The sequence below is a fragment of the Podarcis pityusensis genome (genome assembly GCF_964106645.2).
Source record: "Podarcis pityusensis genome assembly, chromosome: 9".
In the NCBI taxonomy this organism is placed as follows: domain Eukaryota; kingdom Metazoa; phylum Chordata; class Lepidosauria; order Squamata; family Lacertidae; genus Podarcis; species Podarcis pityusensis.
In genome coordinates this window covers 54900379-54920709 of record NC_138034.1, presented here as the reverse complement: position 1 = coordinate 54920709, position 20331 = coordinate 54900379, and the positions used below count along the sequence as shown (strand labels likewise).

Sequence of the window (20331 nt, the reverse complement as noted above, 5' to 3'; positions counted from 1 at the left end):
GATGGGGCTGCTTTTCCAGTGGGATAAGAAGGGGCAATGCTTATATTGCATCTTCTGCTCTGGAATGGGCTTGTTGATGCAGCACAGAGGTTCAGGAGTGTCCAACCATCACTGTCACCCCCTTGGAGCCAGGGAGCTGCAATCACACAGTCTCTGCAGCTGCTCATATGATGGGACTGTCCATCATTAATAGATTTATTGTGGCAGGAAGAGGACTTGAGAGCACAGCAGGCAACATTCATTCTGGCTCTGCAGCACAGCATGGCTCCCTGTTTTGCAAAGGAATTCAGGAATCTAAATGGATATTGTATTCATGTTTCTCAAACGAGGGTGCATTCCCCCACTGGCAACCTTCTGTGGGGCCACGTGTCAGGAGTGGGCAGGGCTGGAAGTCATAGTATGTGACGCTAGAGTAAAAAATGGGCAATGGATGGAATGATTACATTGATATGCTAAGCCACACAAAGGCCAAAGGTTTCTACACACATGGAGACAAAAATCTCTCCATCCTGGCAAGTAAAAGGCATTATGATAGCTCTTGGAAGAGTGTGGGCAATGAATGTGGCCTTATCAGCTGTGAAAACTGATGGTGGCCATTGTGAATTACCGTATTTTTTGCTCTATAAGACTCACTTTTCCCCTCCTAAAAAGTAAGGGGAAATTTGTGTGCGTCTTATGGAGCGAATGCACGCTGCACAGCTATCCCAGAAGCCAAAATAGCAAGAGGGATCGCTGCGCAATGAAAGCAGCAATCCCTCTTGCTGTTCTGGCTTCTGGGATTCAGAATATTTTTTTTCTTGTTTTCCTCCTCCAAAAACTAGGTGCGTCTTATAGAGCGAAAAATACGGTATATCCTATGTTACATCTGGACTATGGAGACTAGGACCAGGGTTTTTTTCAGCCAGAACTCAGCAGAACTCTCTTCCAGCATCTCTCAGGTGGCCACCATTGCATTATAAGAGAACAGGGGAGACGTTCATGTGAATTCCGGCACCTCTTTTTCTAGAAAATAGCACTGACTAAGACTGCTAATGTAGTTCTCCCAGTCCCCAGAGTGAGGCCTGTTTGGATGAGCCATGTGACTCTCCCACATCTTCCAAACACACACACAACACACACACACACACACACACACACATACACACAAGTTATAACTATCTGCTAGCAGCACTCGCAGCCTTCCAATGCCAGCCACCGTGAAATGTCCTTAATTGCGAAGAGAAGCTATTTTTATTCAGACAGTAAATTCTCTCTGGTTTGGTGTTCTTTTTGCAAACACTTTTCAAACTCAAATACTGGAGAAACACTATGAGTGGGGGGAGGAGATGATGCTTTTATGAATGACTGAGCATCCTTCCCCCCCTTTAATTAGAGGTTCAGAGCACTCACATTTCACATCTCTGACATCTGCAGCAACTCCTACTGCATTAGAAGAGAAGACCAGATTTGACACTTCCAAGGTTGTTGCCGTCATCTTCTCTCTCTCTCTCTTCTATACAAAGAAAGAAAACTGAAGCAAATAAAAACGCCAACCCTCTTTTACAAATCGGGGCAAGTATTGGTCAGCCTCTGAAATAATAGAGTCTCTCTCAAACTTTGCGCAAGTATTAATTCTGCAGAAGTACAGTAATGAGCAGAGGGACAGACAAATGCATGATATAAAATGATGCATTGCTCGTATACATTTTTATGCAAGCTAAGAGAGCATCATAAAGATGAAAGTCTAGGCAAGTGTCATAAAATCAACCCCGTGCTTCTCTGATATCTTGCTGACCCTACTTAACAAGCAAAGGGAAATTTCTGTCACTTCTCTTAAGCTTACCATTCCTCCTTTTCTTTTTGCTGTTAAAACTTTTAACAGTTGCATGTGTGTTCCAAGCACGCAGGAGGTTAGCAGGTGTTTATGAACTGCAGTGGGATAGCTTTGCAATACACACTATGTTCAAAATCTTTTATCCTATAGCGGGCAGCATGTTGGGGTTGTCGTGCTTACCCAATCTCCTGAAAGCCAAGGCACTGCTGCATACCAGGAGAGAGGGGGGGTAGGTAGGTTGGCGCGGTGCAAATGTACTGGCAGAGCCAATCCAATGCTGCTGCTGATACATTTGCACTGTGTCAACCTCCCTGCTGCCTCAATCCCTCTCCCTGTACCTCCGAAATAAGTAGCAGAAACACAGCTATCAGGAGGTCAGGTGTGACAACTTCATGCCACACACTATGGCTTCTATCTCATGAGGTTCACATTTCTGCATGAGTGGTCCAGACAGATGTTTTGCACTGCCCTCATTCTAGGGCAATGCTGTTCCCCTACTTCATATCTGCTTCATTGTCACAGTCGTAGATATTTGCATATGTATGTATGCATGCATGAGAATTTGTATTATTTAATAATCTGGGCGGCTTCCAACAGAATATTAAAATACAATAGTCTATTAAACAATAAAAGCTTCCCTAAACAGGGCTGCCTTCAGATGTCTTCTAAAAGTCTGGCAGTGGTTTTTCTCTTTGACATCTAGTGGGAGGGTGTTCCACAGGGTGGGTGCCACCACTGAGAAGGCCCTCTGCCTGGTTCCCTGTAACTTGGCTTCTCACAGCAAGGGAACCGCCAAAAGGCCCTCGGCACTGGACCTCAGTGTCCGGGCAGAAAGATGGGGGTGGAGATGCTCCTTCAGATATACTGGACCGAGGCCGTTTAGCGCTTTAAAGGTCAGCACCAACACTTTGAATTGTGCTCAGAAACGTACTGGGAGCCAATGTAGGTTTTTCAAGACCAGTGTTATGTGGACTTGGCAGCCACTTCCAGTCACCAGTCTAGCTGCCGCATTCTGGATTAGTTGTAGTTTCCAGGTCACCTTCAAAGGTAGCCCCACATAGAGTGCATTGCAGTAGTCCAAGCGAGAGATAACTAGAGCATGCACCACTCTGGCGAGACAGTCTGTGGGTAGGTAGGGCCTCAGCCTGCGTACCAGATGGAGCTGATAAACAGCTGCCCTGGACACAGAATTGACCTGCGCCTCCATGGACAGCTGAGTCCAAAATGACTCAGGAGATCATGTGGCCCGTACTGGGCCCCGATGGAACAGGTGGTTCCACTAAATTGCGAACCACCTGAAAGAGTCTCCTGCTGCTGTTTTCTGCAGATGCAATAGAGGTGGTGAAGAAAGTCTTCTTCACTGTCAAGACCACCACTTAGTAGGCTTGACATTGAGCTCTAACCCGTGTCTGGTCAGCTTCAGAATGAGTTATCCGCCACCGGCGCTCTAGCCATCTCAGCGATTGTTACATATATATATATATATATACCTTTCTGTAAAGGTAGAATCACTAGCAATAAAATTAATGGAATAGAGCAAAATCATAAAAATTCAAAAATTTAAAGCGGACACAGGAATAGCAATCAAACAGAATTAAAGCAATAGCATCAATGGAGCAGTTTAAAAAGCAACACCAGAAAAACTCCAATGAAAACGTCATGGCTGAGCTGTTCATCAAAAGGTCCCACACAGAAAAGTCCCTGTCCCTCATATTCACTCTTTGTGCTTCAAATGGTGGGGGGGATATGGAGCATGACCCCAGGCAGCAGGCAGACTCATAAGGGTGGAGAACATCTATCTATCCATCCATCCACACAAACACACACTCCCTTAATTCATGTGCATTTTTTTGTGGACGTTTATTGATTATACAGAAGGCAGACTCATCAATGTGGAGGATGTCTCTTTGGGTATCTATCCATTCATAAAAACACACAGTACTTCTTCAATTCTCCACTTTCTGCAGATGATACAACTTACTGGTTGCTTACTGTTCCCTTCTCAGGTTCCCACACTACATCTCTCCCCCACTGCCAGCAAATTTGATCAAATTTGTGTCACTCTTGCCTTATGATAACAATTGCATAAATTCAGCATTACCTTTAAAAGAATGAAATGGAACTTGTAATTCTGAGAGGATGAAGGGTATATCTGGGAACACGGGCAAAGGGACTGAAATGAAATGTGACAAGATATAGGCCTGGTTTGGGCACAATTCTAAACTATGGTTTAGCGTTCTGTGAATGAGCTTGTGTGAGCCTTGGACTTATGCATTCCTCCCCTCTCTGATGCAGCTGTGAGGAGGAGATTGAAAATTGACACAAAAGCTTCCAGTTAGCCATGTTTTAGCATTTCATTTGAACTGAAACAAGTCAGTTACATAAACAAAAGTCTGAAGGTGTCTTTCTAGCTAAGACTAACCATGGTTTGTCTGCCTCCAGAAGAAACAACAAACCGTAGATAAAAATGACAACATAATCTTCCAACCTCCTCTCCTCCTCTTGGCTTGAGGTTGGCTCAGCTCATTCATTCCAATAATGATAAGCCATAATTTATCACTATGTCTTAATGAGACCACAGTCTAAGAGCACTTAAAGCTATTCTTGTAGCTTCAGTGGAAGGAATGCAGAAATACTTTATGCAATATCTCTGCTAGTGTTAGGGCTACTCCACCAATTACTAATGAGTGGCCTCTGCTCCTGATCTCGGTGTTGCCCTGTGTTTTAGGTGAAAGATGAAACTTTTAATAAAGAGGAGAAGTTATTTAGAAGTTTGGAAAAGACAGTCAAACTCTGCGTGAAGAATATTTCAGTGTCTCTACAGCATCTGAAGGTGAGTGTTAAAGCAGCACAACTAAAAAAAGAATCCATTTGCTACTTGCATGTTGCAAGCGAATATTAGCTGCTTCTGAATGAGTGTGAAACTTGAATCCACTGGATGAGATGTTTTAAATCAAAAGACCAGGATGAATTCTCAAGTTGCATAATGATATGAAGGTTAGACCTCAATTAGTGTGGCTCCTGGCAAAAGCTTTTAGGGCTATATTAGTCCAAGGCATGGGTGGCTCCATGTCACTCTGTATGCTGCTTGACAACAGCTCCCATTATCTCTGACTGTTGGTCATGCTGTTTGGGGAGGATGAGAAGTGGACATCTGCGGGGGCCACAGGTTCCTCATCCTTGGTCAAAGGCCTGGTGCAGAAGAAGATGGTGGTTTGCAGGCTGGTGTAAGCATGAGAAAAAACTAAAACACTTCCTGGATCAAGTAGGAAATATGACAAATCTAAACGAGAGAGATTGTAGCAGAGTCCGGTCTTTGCAGGGATAATTTCCTGCTTGGGTAGAACTTTTCACACAAGATCCTCTGAAACGAACTATCCATTGGTGCACCTCATTCTGTTTTAAGTGAATATCAAGTCAAACAGACTTCTAGCTTCCTTAGTGGGGATGTCATCCACTGAAACACATGCTAGCATTGGAGGGGAATGCAGACTGCTTTGCACATGGGTGGGGAACCTCCAGATCTTGCTGGACTACAATTCCCATCATCTTTGACCATTGGCCACACTGGTCAGATGGGAGTTGCAGTCCATTAACATCTGGATGGGCCACAAATGGCCCAACCTTGACCTAGCCGTTTCATTTCCTTCATGTGCATCCTCTTCCATTTGCGTGTACACCTGAGCATGCGCATCTTTTGCCCATTTCATCGTTTTCATCATTTCCAGGAGTCTACGCTTCTAGCTGCACAGAATGTAACCGAACTTCAAGATTTTCTGCAAGAGAAAGAAGATGAGGAAAGTGGCTCTTCAAACACCTTGATTAATGCTGAAAAGCCCAGCGAACGATATGTATGTTCTTGAAAGATATTGGTTTCAAACAAAAGATAAGGGATAGGGAGTTTAAGGAAGTTTGTTGCTTCTGCAACAAAGCCAGCAGAAGGTGTGGTTTTTTTACCCAGCTTCCTGAAGCCCTGATTTCTTGCAAATAAAAATTCTAGCCTTCCACAATGAGGAGGAAGGAAGATTTCAGCCCTTGTCAGTCATTACTGGCATGAAGGGGCAAAATGAGTTAAAAAAGGGCTGCCTCATGGTTCCTTCCAGCTTTCCACATATTCAGGGGAAATGTCTGCAGCAGAAAGGCCTCTGTACTTGTGTAGGCAAGCAACACAAATCCAGGGCCAAGGGTTCTAAATTCAGGGTAAATGTGTTGATAGCCTTACAACAGTTTTTCTGGAATCACGTTGCCTCACAGACAGATGTGGCGTGAGTAGTTCTTGTGCTGGATCAGGGCTATACCCTGTGATTAATTCCGCCCTTAATCCCCAGACACATATTTATTTATAGATTTCTATGCCCCACCTTTCACTCCAAAATTGGGAGGTTTACAAAAATACGGCAATTTGAAAACATAATACATAGCCAACGGAAACATTAAAATCATTATTGCACATTACATAATTAGCATCATCATTAAAAAGCGACTTAACCCATCAGTTCCTAAAATGCATTTATTTGTCTTATTGCCCTTATATCCCACCTTTTCCTGCGAGGAGCTCCAGGTACAGTGGTACCTCAGGTTACATACGCTTCAGGTTACATACACTTCAGGTTACAGGCTCCGCTAACCCAGAAATAGTGCTTCAGGTTAAGAACTTTGCTTCAGAATGAGAACAGAAATCGTGCTCCGGTGGCGCGGCAGCAGCAGGAGGCCCCATTAGCTCAAGTGGTGCTTCAGGTTAAGAACAGTTTCAGGTTAAGTATGGACCTCCGGAACAAATTAAGTACTTAACCCGAGGTACCACTGTACATGGTTCTCCTCATCCTCATTTAATCCCCACAATGAAAACTCTGAGGTAGGTTAGCCTGAGAAGCCCAAGGTTGCCCAGCGAGCTTCATGGCCGAGTGGGGATTTGAACCCTGCCCTCCCAGGTACAAGTCTGACCCTCTAATCAAACCAAAGGAATGTTACCAGGTTGAGGTGAGACGTACTTCAGAGGGAAGACCATTCTGTGGATATGTAACTGGTAGAGAAGGAGAAATGTTAGCTTTAAAGGAGGAGAGGTGGGTGGTGAAGATTTATTTGTTGTCTCTCTTTCCCTACCTGTGCACATCTAGGCAGAGCAAGTAGAGAAGATGGTTTTGGCCCCCCTGTCAGTGTTGCAGGCCCTCTTCCCAGGCCCTCAGAAGCTCATCCAGAAGCGCTATGACAAACTGCTGGATTATAATAGCTACCACCAAAAGGCGGCGGGAGAGGAGATGGATTTGGCCAGGAAAGAATACGAGGCTCTCAATGCCCAGCTGGTGGAGGAACTCCAGACGTTCAACCGGGCAGCAAAGCAAATCGTGACCAACTGCTTGTGTTGCCTCGTCACTCTCCTGCGGGGGATGATGTCATCAGCACTGCAATCCTATTCCATGGGGGAATCCCTCACATCAGTAAGTCGGCTGTAGATATACTCATATTGAGATGATTACAATTAAGGTTGCCTGTCTGCTATGCACCTTTGAAATCTTATTTAAAAACCAAAAGCCTAGGAGAATTATATTCGACAAATACAGTGGTCCTTCGGGTTACAGACACCTTGGGTTACAGGCTTCAGGTTATAGACTCCGCTAACCCAGAAATAGTACCTCAGGTTAAGAACTTTACCTCAGGATGAGAACAGAAATTGCATGGCAGTGGCAGGGCAGCAGCGGGAGGCCCCATTAGCTAATGTGGTACCTCAGGTTAAGAACAGTTTTAGGTTAAGTATGGATGTCCAGAACAAATTAAGTTCTTAACCCGAGGTGCCACTGTAATATGAACTTGGGTCACACACACACACACACACACACACACACACACACACACCATACACCATACACCATACACTTACTGCACATTTAAAGCACTTGGCTTCCTTCAAAGAATCCTGGAAACTGTAGTTCATCCCTAACAGAGCTACATTTCCCAACACTCTTAACAGGCTGCATGAAATTAGGGCAAGACCACCTCCAACTCCAATGGGGTTGGCATATTTCCAAAAGTGAAAATGTGGACACAAAAGTTTTGAGCTTTTTGGGGGGCCAAAGTTGTTGATTTTTATTTTTTTTAAGGAAAAGCATCAAAAAATCAACCCTTCAGATATGGGCTGTCATACGCCTGGGCTCCCCAGACATTTTTGCCACTTTTTGAACATTTTTGACGGACGAATCTCAGCTATGTCTGGACATACTGTATGGCAGCCCTATTTTATGAGCCAGTCACACTATGCCAAGCCATGGTTTAGTGTGAACGTGCAGATGTGTGGGTTCCTGGAGAGAATATTGTGACTGCTTTGCTCCTCTGGTCCTGCTGCTGCTGCTGTGAACCAAGGCACAGTTTGGTTTAGTGCGATGTCCAGACCCAGGCTTGTGGTTTATCTCTCTCCAGATAAATAACCAGCTTGGTTTCTTCCATGACTTGCCACTCGGGATTTGAAGTTCTCTGATCTGGATGATACCAGAGCAAAAAATCACCGTGGTTAGGGTATCTCTATCCAGAATTAATCCTGGATATAGTACAGCTGCAGTCCGATGCTCATTGATTTGGAATTAAGCCCTGTTGAACTCAATTAAACAGATATGGGGCTGGGCTGCCTGGGTTATTAAATGATTGTGTGCTTGGACAGTTTTGCCTTCCCCGCTGTCCCAGAAAATGACATGCTTCTTAGCATATTATTTGGTTTTCTGTAGTGTGGTTCTGCCAGTGTGTGAAGGGTGCCCTCTAGCGTCCTTTGGTTCAACCAGGTTTTGTGCCACCTAGTTGGATGTTGTTTCCCTTTAATTGACTCAGCATTGTTGCTAGGTAATAAGTGTTTTTCAATGTGTATGTATTAAAATGAGTTTAATATATGCAACTGAGCAGCGGTGGGAAGCGTAGTTCTGCTCTCATGTGCAGTGGCGTGTTGGAAAGAAAATGAAAACATCAAAGGAAATATTTATTTGGGTGAGAGAGAGTGTCCTAGTGTATACTGCTACTCCTCAAACACATGCATACAAGATAATGAGGGCGTGGGGATGTCACACTAAACTATAGCTTAGCTTAATGAGCATAATATTTCTCCTGATTTGCACCCTCCCTTCCTCCCCTCTCTTATTCTCTAGCATGGCTGCAAGGAGGAGTTTAGAAGATTCTGCTTCCACTTGTGATTAACCACAGTTTGTTGTGTCAGTCAGTCTTGGGAAACTCCGGTTAATTTTAACATCTACAAGTTTCCAAAAAGCCAGCTGCACAGTTCTGGGTTTGTGTAATGTATCAGGCTATGGTTAAAAGCAGAAACGAAAGCTGCCAAACCCCAATTAGCCATAGGGGAGAGGGAAGCATGGAAGCTTTTGAGGTGGGCTTATTCATATCTTGCTGGGCTAGGGATGGGGAACCTCTGGCCCTCTAGATGTAATTGGAGTCCAACTCCTTGTCGTTCCCATGCTGGGCCAAGGCCAATGGTAATTGAAGGCCAATGGTTCAAGGGATAGCTAGATATATAATAAAGGTTACCATCTAGACTAGGGTAGTCTTTTTTTACCCATGGGAGAAGATAGCTCAGCTGATAATTTCAGGGTGATGGGTTCAAGCCCCATGTTGGGCAAAAAAATCCTTCATTGCAGGGTGTTGGACTAGATGGGTCTTCTTGGTCCCTTCCAACTCTACAATTCTATGATTCTATGTGTTGTTCACATCAAAAATTCAGCATTGTGTCTGCAGAAAATCAAGGGGTACAACATCAGGCTTTCCCTGATGAGCTTCTGCCAGAAGCCCCACCACAGGAAAAAGCAGTGATGCTGTTCTAAGCCTGACAAATCAGAACCAGCATTATGTATATATACTCCCCAATCCATCACAGCTTGTGACTAATCATGTAAACTTGAACCTCTTTTGAACTTACAGCTGTCGTCTCCAAGCATCAGCGAAGTTCAGCACCAGGTGCTCGAAGACATACACAGTCTGAATTTTGTCAAAGAAAACAACAGCATAAATTTCATTGAGAGAAAGCTGAGCTTTGAAAAAAAGAAGCCAACCCCTCTCCAGGTTTGTAGCATACATTTGACAGGAGTCCCCGCTGGAAGTTTGGGAACTCCTGTAGGAAAAGCAAAATGCCGGGCAGAGAAGTAAATATATAGAAACCACATTTTTATTGCCAATTGAATCTACTGAAAGCTAAATGTCTTTAGCTTCCCTTCCAACCCTATTCCTTCACCCATGCACTGTTAAGGCCCCAATCCTACTATGCATTTTTACCTGGGAGTAAGTCCCGTTTGAGTTGTTACAAACTACTGCTGTGTCAACAACAGTAGTTGACTGGGCTGCATTTCAGTTTCAGCTGTCTTAACTTTCTGTGGGTTGTTCTACTGTCTACTTTCAATACATGAATATGTACACTTTATTTGTTAAATGAGCAGTCATTTGCTTTGGAAAGAAAAGACTAATCTTGCTTATAAACTTGAGATATGAGTCTTGGATTATGCACGGCAGGAATGGGAAAGTTGTGGTCCTTCAGACAATGTTGGACTCCTGTTTCCATCAGTGCCAGCCAGCATGTCCAATGGCAACAGATGATGGGAGTTGTAGTCCAAAGATATGGGCAAGGGCATGGATTCCCCATCCCTGATGCATAAAGTCAAGAGCTCAAAAGGACCTGGCTTGTGGTTAAGGATTTGCACCTAGTGCTCATTGAAATCCGTGGGACTTGAAATCCATGGGTCATGACTAGCGTGTCCCATTGATTTAAATGTGGTGTAAGTTCATCTTAGTCTGGCTCCAAAGTTTCGTTGAGTTTTAACAGGTCACAACTTCCAGGAGGTATGCATAGAAGTAAAGGGCAGGACTAACAAAGGGCTAACAAAGCCCTGCACAGTGTATTCTGCTTGCACAACAAATAACAACTTGTGGGAATTGTTGTTGTGTTGCTGTTGTTGGCACCCATCGGTCTCAAGAGACAATGGAGTGTGCCTTCAGGGGGAAGTCAAATTGCTGTGTTAGCAGCACCAAAGTGACCTCCCTGGGGAGTAAGCAGGTCCTGGGCTGCCCAGACAACAAGACCCCTCTCTCAGCCTCACTGATGTGGTCCAAAGGAAAGCAGAGAAATTCAGCTTGGGGGAGTAGCTGGCATTAATCAGGGGAAAGGCACAAGGATCAGGAGTTAATCCCTCTTTTCCAAAGGATCATGCTCCCAATCTGAATTGGGTATCGCTCTGTTATTAACATTAGGCAGGGAACAGAAATGCATGGGATCTCTCTTATTGCGCCTAGCCTGGTCCAGAACTCCAAAAAGTGTGCCCAGCAATGCATTCCTCTGAAAGCAAACGCCACCCTGTGCCATTCCTCTCCGAAACACGCTTGACATTTCATTCCACAGCCCTTGGCAATGCCATTGTCGTAAGCTCCTCTTCGATTTGTGCATATTCAGTCCACAGACACATTTCCCACTAAACATCTGTATAGCAATTCTAGTCTTCCGATGTATTTTTTTTTATTACACAGGAAACCTTTAAATGCCTTTCATAGTGATGGCAGGTGATTTTATTATTATTATTTTTTTTTTAAAAAAAAAAGGAGTGCTGGGATTTAGACGTGTCTAGTGCACAATGTCACCAAGAGCTGTGTAGAAGTCCTGCTTGTCCTCTATCGGTAACTTCCCATTCCATATCTAAAACAGCATAATCCGTGGATTACGGGTTTCTCAAGCCTTGTGATGTTACACGTCCCTGTCACTTTTGTGCGGGGTGACTTCAAAATGCTTCCCGCTAATTGACACCGACACTGATAAGTGCGTTAAGACGGGAGGCGAAGGCAAATTTCCTCTACATGACTATTCATAGAGGACTAATCTTACAGCCGTCAAAGTAAAGCGCACAGGTACCTCAGACTATCTGCCATGTACAATAAGCCTCTGTTCGCTACAGCAATTTGTACACAGCTTTAACCTGTGAATTTAATGCCATGGCACTGCAGTCTGCCCAATAGTTCATGGTTAACAATGAGCCCAGCAGCCGATTTCCACAAAAACCCTACTTACACGAGCAGTTTACTCACATAGGCATTGTTAGATCGGGCACGTCTTCTACGAAATGACAAATCACTGTGTGCGAGCTGTTATTTTCCCAGGTCAGTGGAAATGAGCATGAAACTAGGCATGGTGTTAAAGTGTACTTAAAAAATATATATTGAATAGCATTCTTTGGAGGGAGCTGATAACTAGCGGGGGTTAGAGCAGGTGAGGAAGGGAAGTTTAACCCTTTCTTCCCGTGCTACCAATGGAGGGTTTCAGCCCTGTGAAAATAGCTTCAAATGAGTGTTTTTTGTCAGGACTTTAAGAAAGAGCCAAACCATCTTCCACATGTGCTGCATCCTTTTTTTAATTATCAACACACCCAGTGGCCACTATCTCATTTTTTAAAGAAGCATTAAATACAAAGGGGCATTGAATGCTGTAAGTGGTTTGGCCATGGCTCTGTGTTGAAATAAGCAAGAGTATTCCAATAAGCAACATGCTAGATTTAGACATGGGTTACCAGGATTCAAATACCTATTCAGCTACTGAATTTAGATACTTACGGTAAAGGTAAAGGGACCCCTGACCATTAGGTCCAGTCGTGGCCGACTCTGGGGTTGCGGCACTCATCTTGCTTTATTGGCTGAGGGAGCCGGTGTACAGCTTCCAGGTCATGTGGCCAGCATGACTAAGCCGCTTCTGGCGAACCAGAGCAGTGCACGGAAACGCCATTTACCTTCCCACCGGAAGCACCCACTTTGAGGTGCTTTCAAACTGCTAGGTTGGCAGGAGCAGGGACTGAGCAACGGGAGCTCACCCCCTCACGGGAATTCGAACCACCGACCTTCTGATCGGCAAGTCCTAGGCTCTGTGGTTTAACCCACAGCTCCACCCGCGTCCCTAGATACTTACGGATTCACTGTTAAAACTGTGTTTTTGGAAGACAGTCTTACTGGGCTACGAGTGATCGCCAAAGAAGAAGAAGAGATACTGAATAATACCGACTTGCCAAGGGAGTGTGATGGGGATTGATTGGGAAAGTGAATGAGACAGAGATTGTCGTATATGGTGGAGGAAAGAGGAGCAGGAATGTTGATTTACCCTGAATATGCTTTCCTATGGCATTGCAATTGAAAGTATGTCTCAAGCTGGGTTTTGTTTTGTTTCCAGCCTGAATTTCCACGGCAGACTGAAAGCCACAGGTCCGTGATACTCTCCACATACAACTCAGACTTGCTGTACCAAGCCAAGCGCAAATGCAACGCCACTCAGGAGTTTGATATTGATCTCTACGAAGGAGAATTGGTGGCTGTCGTGGAACGAAAGGATCCTTTCGGAAGTACTGGCAGATGGCTTGTTGACACTGGAAGTAAGTCCTCAGGCACATTCATCACAATATTGGATCTCCTTTGGCTGTGATGGTTATTAAATATGGATGCAACAGCCCTGTTGTGCCACGTTGTGACTTCTCACAGAGGTTGCGAGTAGTATTCTAGCCTGCCCTGTGAGCTGGTCATGGCTCACATCACAAGTACCTAACCTAGCATGAGTGGCATTATCCTGAGTAAGGATTTGGCGCTGCTGGTGCAAAACAGAGCAACTTCCAACATGATGGAGTTTACGAAAACACATAAGCTGTTCTTAATTTATATTCTATCCTGCTTGTACTGGGTTTCTGAATTGCAGAATTCTGGTCTTTAACTGGCAGTATATATTTTAGGGGTGTGTGAAACGCTTCATGTTTTAAATAAAATCTTTACAACACCCTAAAAATATCCCAGACTGAAGTCAAATACAAAAGAAAAAAGAAAATTAAAATGCACATTTTACAGTAGCACAGATAACATAACTAAATAAGTTATCTAAGATAACCTCTTAAACATCAATATAAGCTAAAACAACTGACGTATTGGGCGCCATAACAACTATTAGCAGATCCAAAATACTAAAATACAACAGACGCAACCAGCGTCACCCACCAAGTAGGCAAACATGTATTTATAGGTAGCAGCTACATTCCCACCTTGGCAGCTATCTCTCCTACTTACATGGAATAAGGCATCACCCACAATATTTCCTCCTTCACCTCCAAAGGCTAAAACAACAAAAAAAGGAGGTGTCACTCTTGCCCTCTTCATGACCTCAAAGGGCCAAACCCCTTTTTTGTTACCCCTTCTGTGTCACCCAACCCAGAGTGGCCTGCCACACCACAACAACACTAGTTGTAAGACTAGGGACCGCCAGTGACTTCTGCCCAGCCTCACTGGGAGGATTATGGCCCAGACTAGGTATATGAGAGAACATGGTGGACAAGAGGAACCAAGTGGTCTCCCCACTGTTTCCATACTCCTTATTGGTGGCAAGCCTTTCTTTGCTTTTTATGAAGGGCAGAAGGACTAGGGAGCAGGGAAGCACATCCTAATTTCTTTAAATTTTCCTCCTCCCTCCCTAGTTTCAAAAGGATATGTTTACTCCTCCTTCCTGAAGCCCTACAATCCAGCGAAGGCACAAAAGGAGGCTTCAGATGCCAGTTTCTGCGACGGCGACTTTGATAACATCAGCCTTTTTGTCTCCGTGAGGCAAGTGGATGACGGCAGCACAAAACCCACAGGGCAGCACAAGAGAAGCGGAAGCAGCTCTTCCTACAATAGCCTGTGTGAAAAGGCAACTATTAATGGGACAGAGGTGGATTGCTTCTATGGAGTGGACGACCAAGATGTAAGCATCGTGAGTTCACCTTCATTCCCCTCCTCCTTGTAGCTGCTTTCTCACCTGTTCTCTCCAGGCGTGTGAGCAGCAAGGAGAAGACACACAAATGAGTAGTGGCAAGGAGGTGGCCCCCTCAGAGAATCTTCAGAAGGGGTGTGGCTTGGTGGAAGAGCATCCATCTCATATGCAGAAGGTCTGAGGTTCAGTCACTGGCATTGCCAGTTCAGACTGGAGAGAGCCCCGTCTAAAACCAGAGACAGCAGCTGCCAGTCAGTGTGAATAATGCTAAGCTAGACAGTGTAAGTCAGTTGGTCCTACTTTGCCCAAAGACCTGTCCAAAGGTCATAGTATTATAGCATCATAGAATGCATAGAGTCCAACCACCTGCAATGCAGCAATGTCAGCTAAAGCATCCATGACAGATGGCCACCCAAGCTCTGCTTAAAAGCCTCCAAAGAAGGAAAGTCCCCAACCTCCTGAGGGAGACCATTCCACTGTCGAACAGCTCTTACTGTCAGAAAGTTTTTTTTTCTGTTGTCCCTTGCTGTGGTGAGAGGAAGAGCATGTCAAAGGAAGCTTTAGATTTGAAGAAGACTATGTCAAACTTAGAGGGATGCGGGTGGCACTGTGGGTTAAACCACAGTGCCTAGGGCTTGCCGATCAGAAGGTTGGCGGTTCGAATCCCCGTGATGGGGTGAGCTCCTGTTGCTCGGTCCCTGCTCCTGCCAACCTAGCAGTTTGAAAGCACAAAGTGTAAGTAGATAAATAGGTACTGCTCTGGCGGGAAGCTAAACGGCGTTTCCGTGCGCTGCTCTGGTTCGCCAGAAGCGGCTTAGTCATGCTGGCCACATGACCCGGAAGCTGTACACCGGCTCCCTCAGCCAATAAAGAGAGATGAGCACCGCAACCCCAGAGTCGGTCACGACTGGACCTAATGGTCAGGGGTCCCTTTACCTTTACCTATGTCAAACTTAGCAGCAGCCCATAGGAAATAGTCTAAAGTTGTGAAGTGGTGCTTCTGGAAACTGTGAGGCCCTATCATGCTGCCCAGTTTCTGAACTAGGAACTCTGAGGCTGCCCACCTGGATTTGAGAATAATGGGACTGAGGATCATCTAGTACAACCCACTGCACTGCAGGAATATGCAGCTGTCCCATATGGGGGATCAAACCTACAACTTTGGCACCAGGCTCTAGCCAACTGAGCTATCCAGCTGATAGCCTAGCACAGGTGCCACCTTGGGAGGACAGACAGGCTAGAAATGTAAGCAGCAAATAAGAAAAATAAGAAGTTCCCTCTTGCCTGCTGTTTGCCTTTCTGCATCAAGGGTAGCCAGTGGGGTGCCCTCCAGATGTTGGCCATTCTGCCTGGGGTTGACAGGACATCCAATATTTGTAATTTGGCAACATCTGGATGACATCACATTGGCTGCCTCTGGTTTGCAAACTCGCTTGTGTTTATAGAAGGAGTGCTGCATGTCACCATAGCACGTAAGAGTTGCTTATATCCCAGGTTTCTGACAGGAGACATTACCAGCCATACCTGTGACCTTCTGCATGACTAGCAGATGCTCTCCCACTGACCTGCCACCTTTCCCATTGGTGGTGTATACATACCATACATTTAAAGCACATGGCTTTCCTCAAAGGATCCTGAGAACTGCAGTCCAGCCCTCACAGCACCCCTAATAAATGACAGTCCCTGAGATTCTTTGGGGGGAGCTATGTGCTTTTGATGTGTGTATGTAGCCATTGTATGTTGAAAGAGCAGCTAGGACCGAAAAGACATTTTCTCTTTTGTTTCTCCCTCTCAGACATTTTATGCGGTTCATGCATTTCAAGCAAGGAGCCACCAGGAGCTCAGCCTTCAAGAGTACCAGCGAGTTCGGATCCTTCGTTTTTCTGACCTGAGCGGCAACAAGGAATGGTGGTTAGCAGAAGCGAAAGGACAAAAGGGATACGTGCCAGCAAATTACCTTGGGAAGATGACTTACGCGTAAACATCGGAAATACTTACAACACCTAATTCTCTGAAACGTCAGAGGCAAAAGTCTTCCGTTTTGCTCTGGTCTGCTCAAAAGTTCGTTTGTAAATCAAGAGCTGAAGAACTTATGAAGGAGGTATTTAAAACAAAGAAAAAACTGTTTCCAGTCATTGTCCTGAATTGCTTGCATCCTTTCTCTTTGCCACACTGCTTTTGTTGGAATCTCCCCTGGTGTATGGAGAGCCAGTGTGGCAACGTGGTTAGAATGTCTGACTAGGACCTGGAGAGACCAGGGTTCAAATCCCCAGTCGCTCATTGAGCGTCCTTGGGCCAGTCACTGCCTTTCAGCCAAATCTACCTCAAAGGGTTGTTGTGCATCAGGGCTGTGTCAGGTGTGCGTGCAGGAGCCAGGCCCTGTGATTGATAGGACTTTGCAGGACTGGGGCCTTCCTAAGCTTGTTCTGAAGAGGTGAGGCATGGCCTCACAGCTGAGGCCAATGCACCTGATGGCAAGCACCTGATGGCAAGAGCTGGGAAGGGATATAAGGTCAGCATTTCCCTTCGGCTCTTTGCCACAGCAACACACTCCCTGCCTTGCTGTGTTTGGCTTCTTGCTTCCTGATCCTTGAACCTCGGCTTCTTGACTCCTTGCTTCCTGACCCTCGGACCCTTGGCTTCTTGATTCCCAGCTCTCTGACCCTTGGACTCTTGGCTTCCTGGCTTCTGGACCCCTGTTCCTGCTCCCACCCCGCCATCTTGCCCCTGGTCCTGATGTCCCCTGCAAGGACTTCGATCACCCGTGAACAGGCTGGCTCGGACACAGGTCAGCACTCAAGCACAGAGATGAGTTTAATTCTTCAAACAAGAAAACAGCAAACAAGGCAGAGAAGCTTCAAGGCAGGGCCAGCTTCCATAGCGCAGTTGCCAGGACCAGAGGCGTAGCAAGGTCAGGAGGTACCCAGCGTGGAATTTCTTTTGGCAACCCCCCCCCATCAATGGCTTGGGGTAGTCTTGGGAGTCGCAGGTGGGCAGTGCGCTGAATGTCACCCCTGGGCGTACCGCCCGCCTACGACTCCCAAGCCTCCCCCAAGCTGTCAAAATGAAGGCAAAGCTGCGCAGCTCCCCGCTTCCCCCAAATGGCCCAGGGTAGACTTGGGAGTTGCGGGCAGGCAGCGCACCAAATGTTACCCCCCTCAGTGATGACACCCAGGGCGATCTGCCCCCCTTGCCCCCTTCCTACGCCTCTGGCCAGGACAGACGGTTTCTGCTTCTGACTTCCCCCCCAAGACCCCTCCTCCTCTGGAGGCTGCCCACGTAGATGTAAACCACGGCGAGAGGGAATTCTTGCTCCTTGTTCAGCCATAATTCTTTGTGCCCTTGGAGATAAGCAGGGATGGCAACCGAACACAGTAGGGCAGGCAATCTCCCGGGGAGCTTCAAGTGCTGAGTCTGAACTGCTTTCTGCCCTTGGCTCTTCCCTCTCGCTCAAGCCTGTTGCTTCTTCAGTGGCCCACCATTCTCCCCCCACCTTCATCTTCTGACCTGTCCTTAGTGTCGTCGTCCCGTGCTCTGACCCTTCCTCTCTAGAGGGTACGCAAGCTGGTACCTCTCTTCATTTTTCGTCACCCAGCTAGTCCTTGAGGTTGTGGGGATTAAATTAGGTGGGAAAGAACCTAACACATGCCACCTTGTGCTCCTTGGAGAAAAAGGTGGGATATAAATGCAATGAATTACTAAGTAAATAATCATCTATGTCACATCCACATAAGAGCAAGCACCGTGATTTGAGGTCAACAACTCTGTCTTCCCCAGCCTGCTCTCATCCTAGCTAGGGCTGGTGGGTGTGCACTAGGCTGATGAAGATTGCATTAACTCATATATGAGATTCACCAGGGGTCCTTGGCCAATAGTATTTCTCAGCCTAACCTGGATAAGGGGAACTTGTTGCACTCCAGGTGTAGCTGATCTACAACTCCCAAGATCCATGACAATTGGCTGTAATGGTTGGGGCTAATAGGAGTTTAACTCCAAAAATATCTGAAGGACCGCAGGTCCCCAACCCCTGGCCTAGCTCTTCCCCCAGAGTTGTCTTGCAATCTCCAAGAAATGGTTAAAATCTAAGGAGATGCAGCTTGGTGTGGGGCGGAGGGGAATCCCACAAAAAAATTATGTCTTCCACACTAGCTTGATTCTGATGGTTTGCAGCAAGTTGCTTACTGCATCCCAAGTAGACTTTTCAAAAAAAATTAGCTAGGGGTAGTGCAGAAGTAGCACGTGCCCTTTTTATCTCTGAAATAAAAGTAAAATGTACAAAATAAAATTATGAAGTTCCCTCACCTATACCTGTTATTTTTGCTGGAGAAGTATTCAGTGCCACGTTCCTATGTGAATTTAGCTGGGAGAAAGACCCATTGAACACCGTGGGACTTACCTTTGAGTAGACATGCCTAGGATTTTCTGTACAGCTGGAAATCTAAACACACTTAATGGCGGGAGTAAGTGCCATTGAATGTAGATGTGCTTCTAAGTAAATGTGCTCAGGATTGGGCTATAAACATCCCTAGTGCCCTATTTAATGTGCCTGCAACAGGGCAGAGGATAAGTATTCCAGACATTTAGTGCATGGCACCAATTTGATTGCCTTGTGATAAGAAGGAATACATTGGGCCCCTAAAAGAGTTTTGGATTTGGGCTTTTAAAAATTATTATTTTTTACTAAGTGTGTCTGTTGTCTCTTAACACACACGGAAGGCTGCCCAGGGGAAAGCCTATCATGCATTTAAGCATTTGCAGTTTCTGTAATAAACAGAACACTCACACCAATGTTTTTGCAGTGACAGTGAAATTCAGCAGACTAGAAAACAAACATGGCTTTATAAGTAATGCTACCTGTCTTTCAAATTGAGAAATGGGGGTGGAATGAAGTATCTGCTTGTTGCTGTCCCGCTTTTCTGAATCTTAATGGGGATTATGAAGCTTAAAAGCCCTATGTGGTTGAGTTGACTACCCTTATCTGTTGCACTGTCTTTTGTTTATATACCAAATGGTTCGTAATGAAGAAAGCATTCCTTTGCTGAAAGGCTCCCCGCACTGCTTATGGTATGCTTTACATTTCAAAATGGGATGAAGCAGTTTTCCCTTCCTCCAGCAGCCGCTGAACGGTGTGCAAAGGACTGAACTCACACACTGATGAAGCTCTGGAGGCCAAGAAGAAACAGTTGGGCCGACAATTTGATATTGTTTTTATTGTATTTATCGGCGGGGGTTTTTGAGACCCTGAAAGGGTATAAATGTTATCTGTGACAGAGAGTTATTTTCAGGATTTCATTTTTGAGGTGTTGAAATATGATATTTAAAGTCTCTAGTTTCCAGGCACTTGTCATGTTAAAAATGTTTAGCTCAAGCCAGAAATAAAATATGTCTGAATAGGATGAGAGTGTTGGAGATACGTGCAAATGTGTATGTGAACCCGGTCTTTGGGTGGGTGTTTGATTTTCGTTGTTGTGTATACTGTGTATATACGGACAATGACAATAAATTTATCTTATCTTATCTTATCTTAAAGATCCACAAGTCATTGAATGTGCCTTTACCTACTGGGTGTCAGATTAAGGAGGAATGAAGGACAGTTGTTTCAGATAGATTTGTTAAAGATGCATAAGGGATTCTATTCTAACTCAATTTCATTCAAGGAGAATCATAAGGAGTTGGTTGCCAACCACGGACAATGGAGTCTAGAATGTGTTTATGTTTCAAGAATTCACTCTTATGATGGGCTTGCATGAAACATACCATATAGTATACCTAGTTGAAC

At 45.3% G+C, this 20331-nt stretch overlaps 1 protein-coding gene across 2 annotated transcripts in view; it reads left to right on the top strand.

Moving 5' to 3' along the window:
- The window catches only part of ARHGEF38 (Rho guanine nucleotide exchange factor 38), a 57353-nt gene extending 37427 nt beyond the window's left edge, over positions 1 to 19926 (top strand). The window contains exons 8-14 of one of the 2 annotated variants that reach the window (XM_081020291.1): positions 4542 to 4646; positions 5542 to 5664; positions 6931 to 7251; positions 9722 to 9862; positions 12996 to 13194; positions 14278 to 14543; positions 16348 to 19926. In XM_081020291.1, the coding sequence (XP_080876417.1) occupies positions 4542 to 4646; positions 5542 to 5664; positions 6931 to 7251; positions 9722 to 9862; positions 12996 to 13194; positions 14278 to 14543; positions 16348 to 16533 (1341 nt within the window). In that variant the 3' untranslated portion in view covers positions 16534 to 19926. Of the gene's footprint in view, positions 1 to 4541; positions 4647 to 5541; positions 5665 to 6930; positions 7252 to 9721; positions 9863 to 12995; positions 13195 to 14277; positions 14553 to 16347 lie in introns of both variants that reach the window. The other variant, XM_081020290.1, reaches the window with a different exon arrangement.
- The last annotated feature ends 405 nt before the right edge of the window (positions 19927 to 20331 follow it).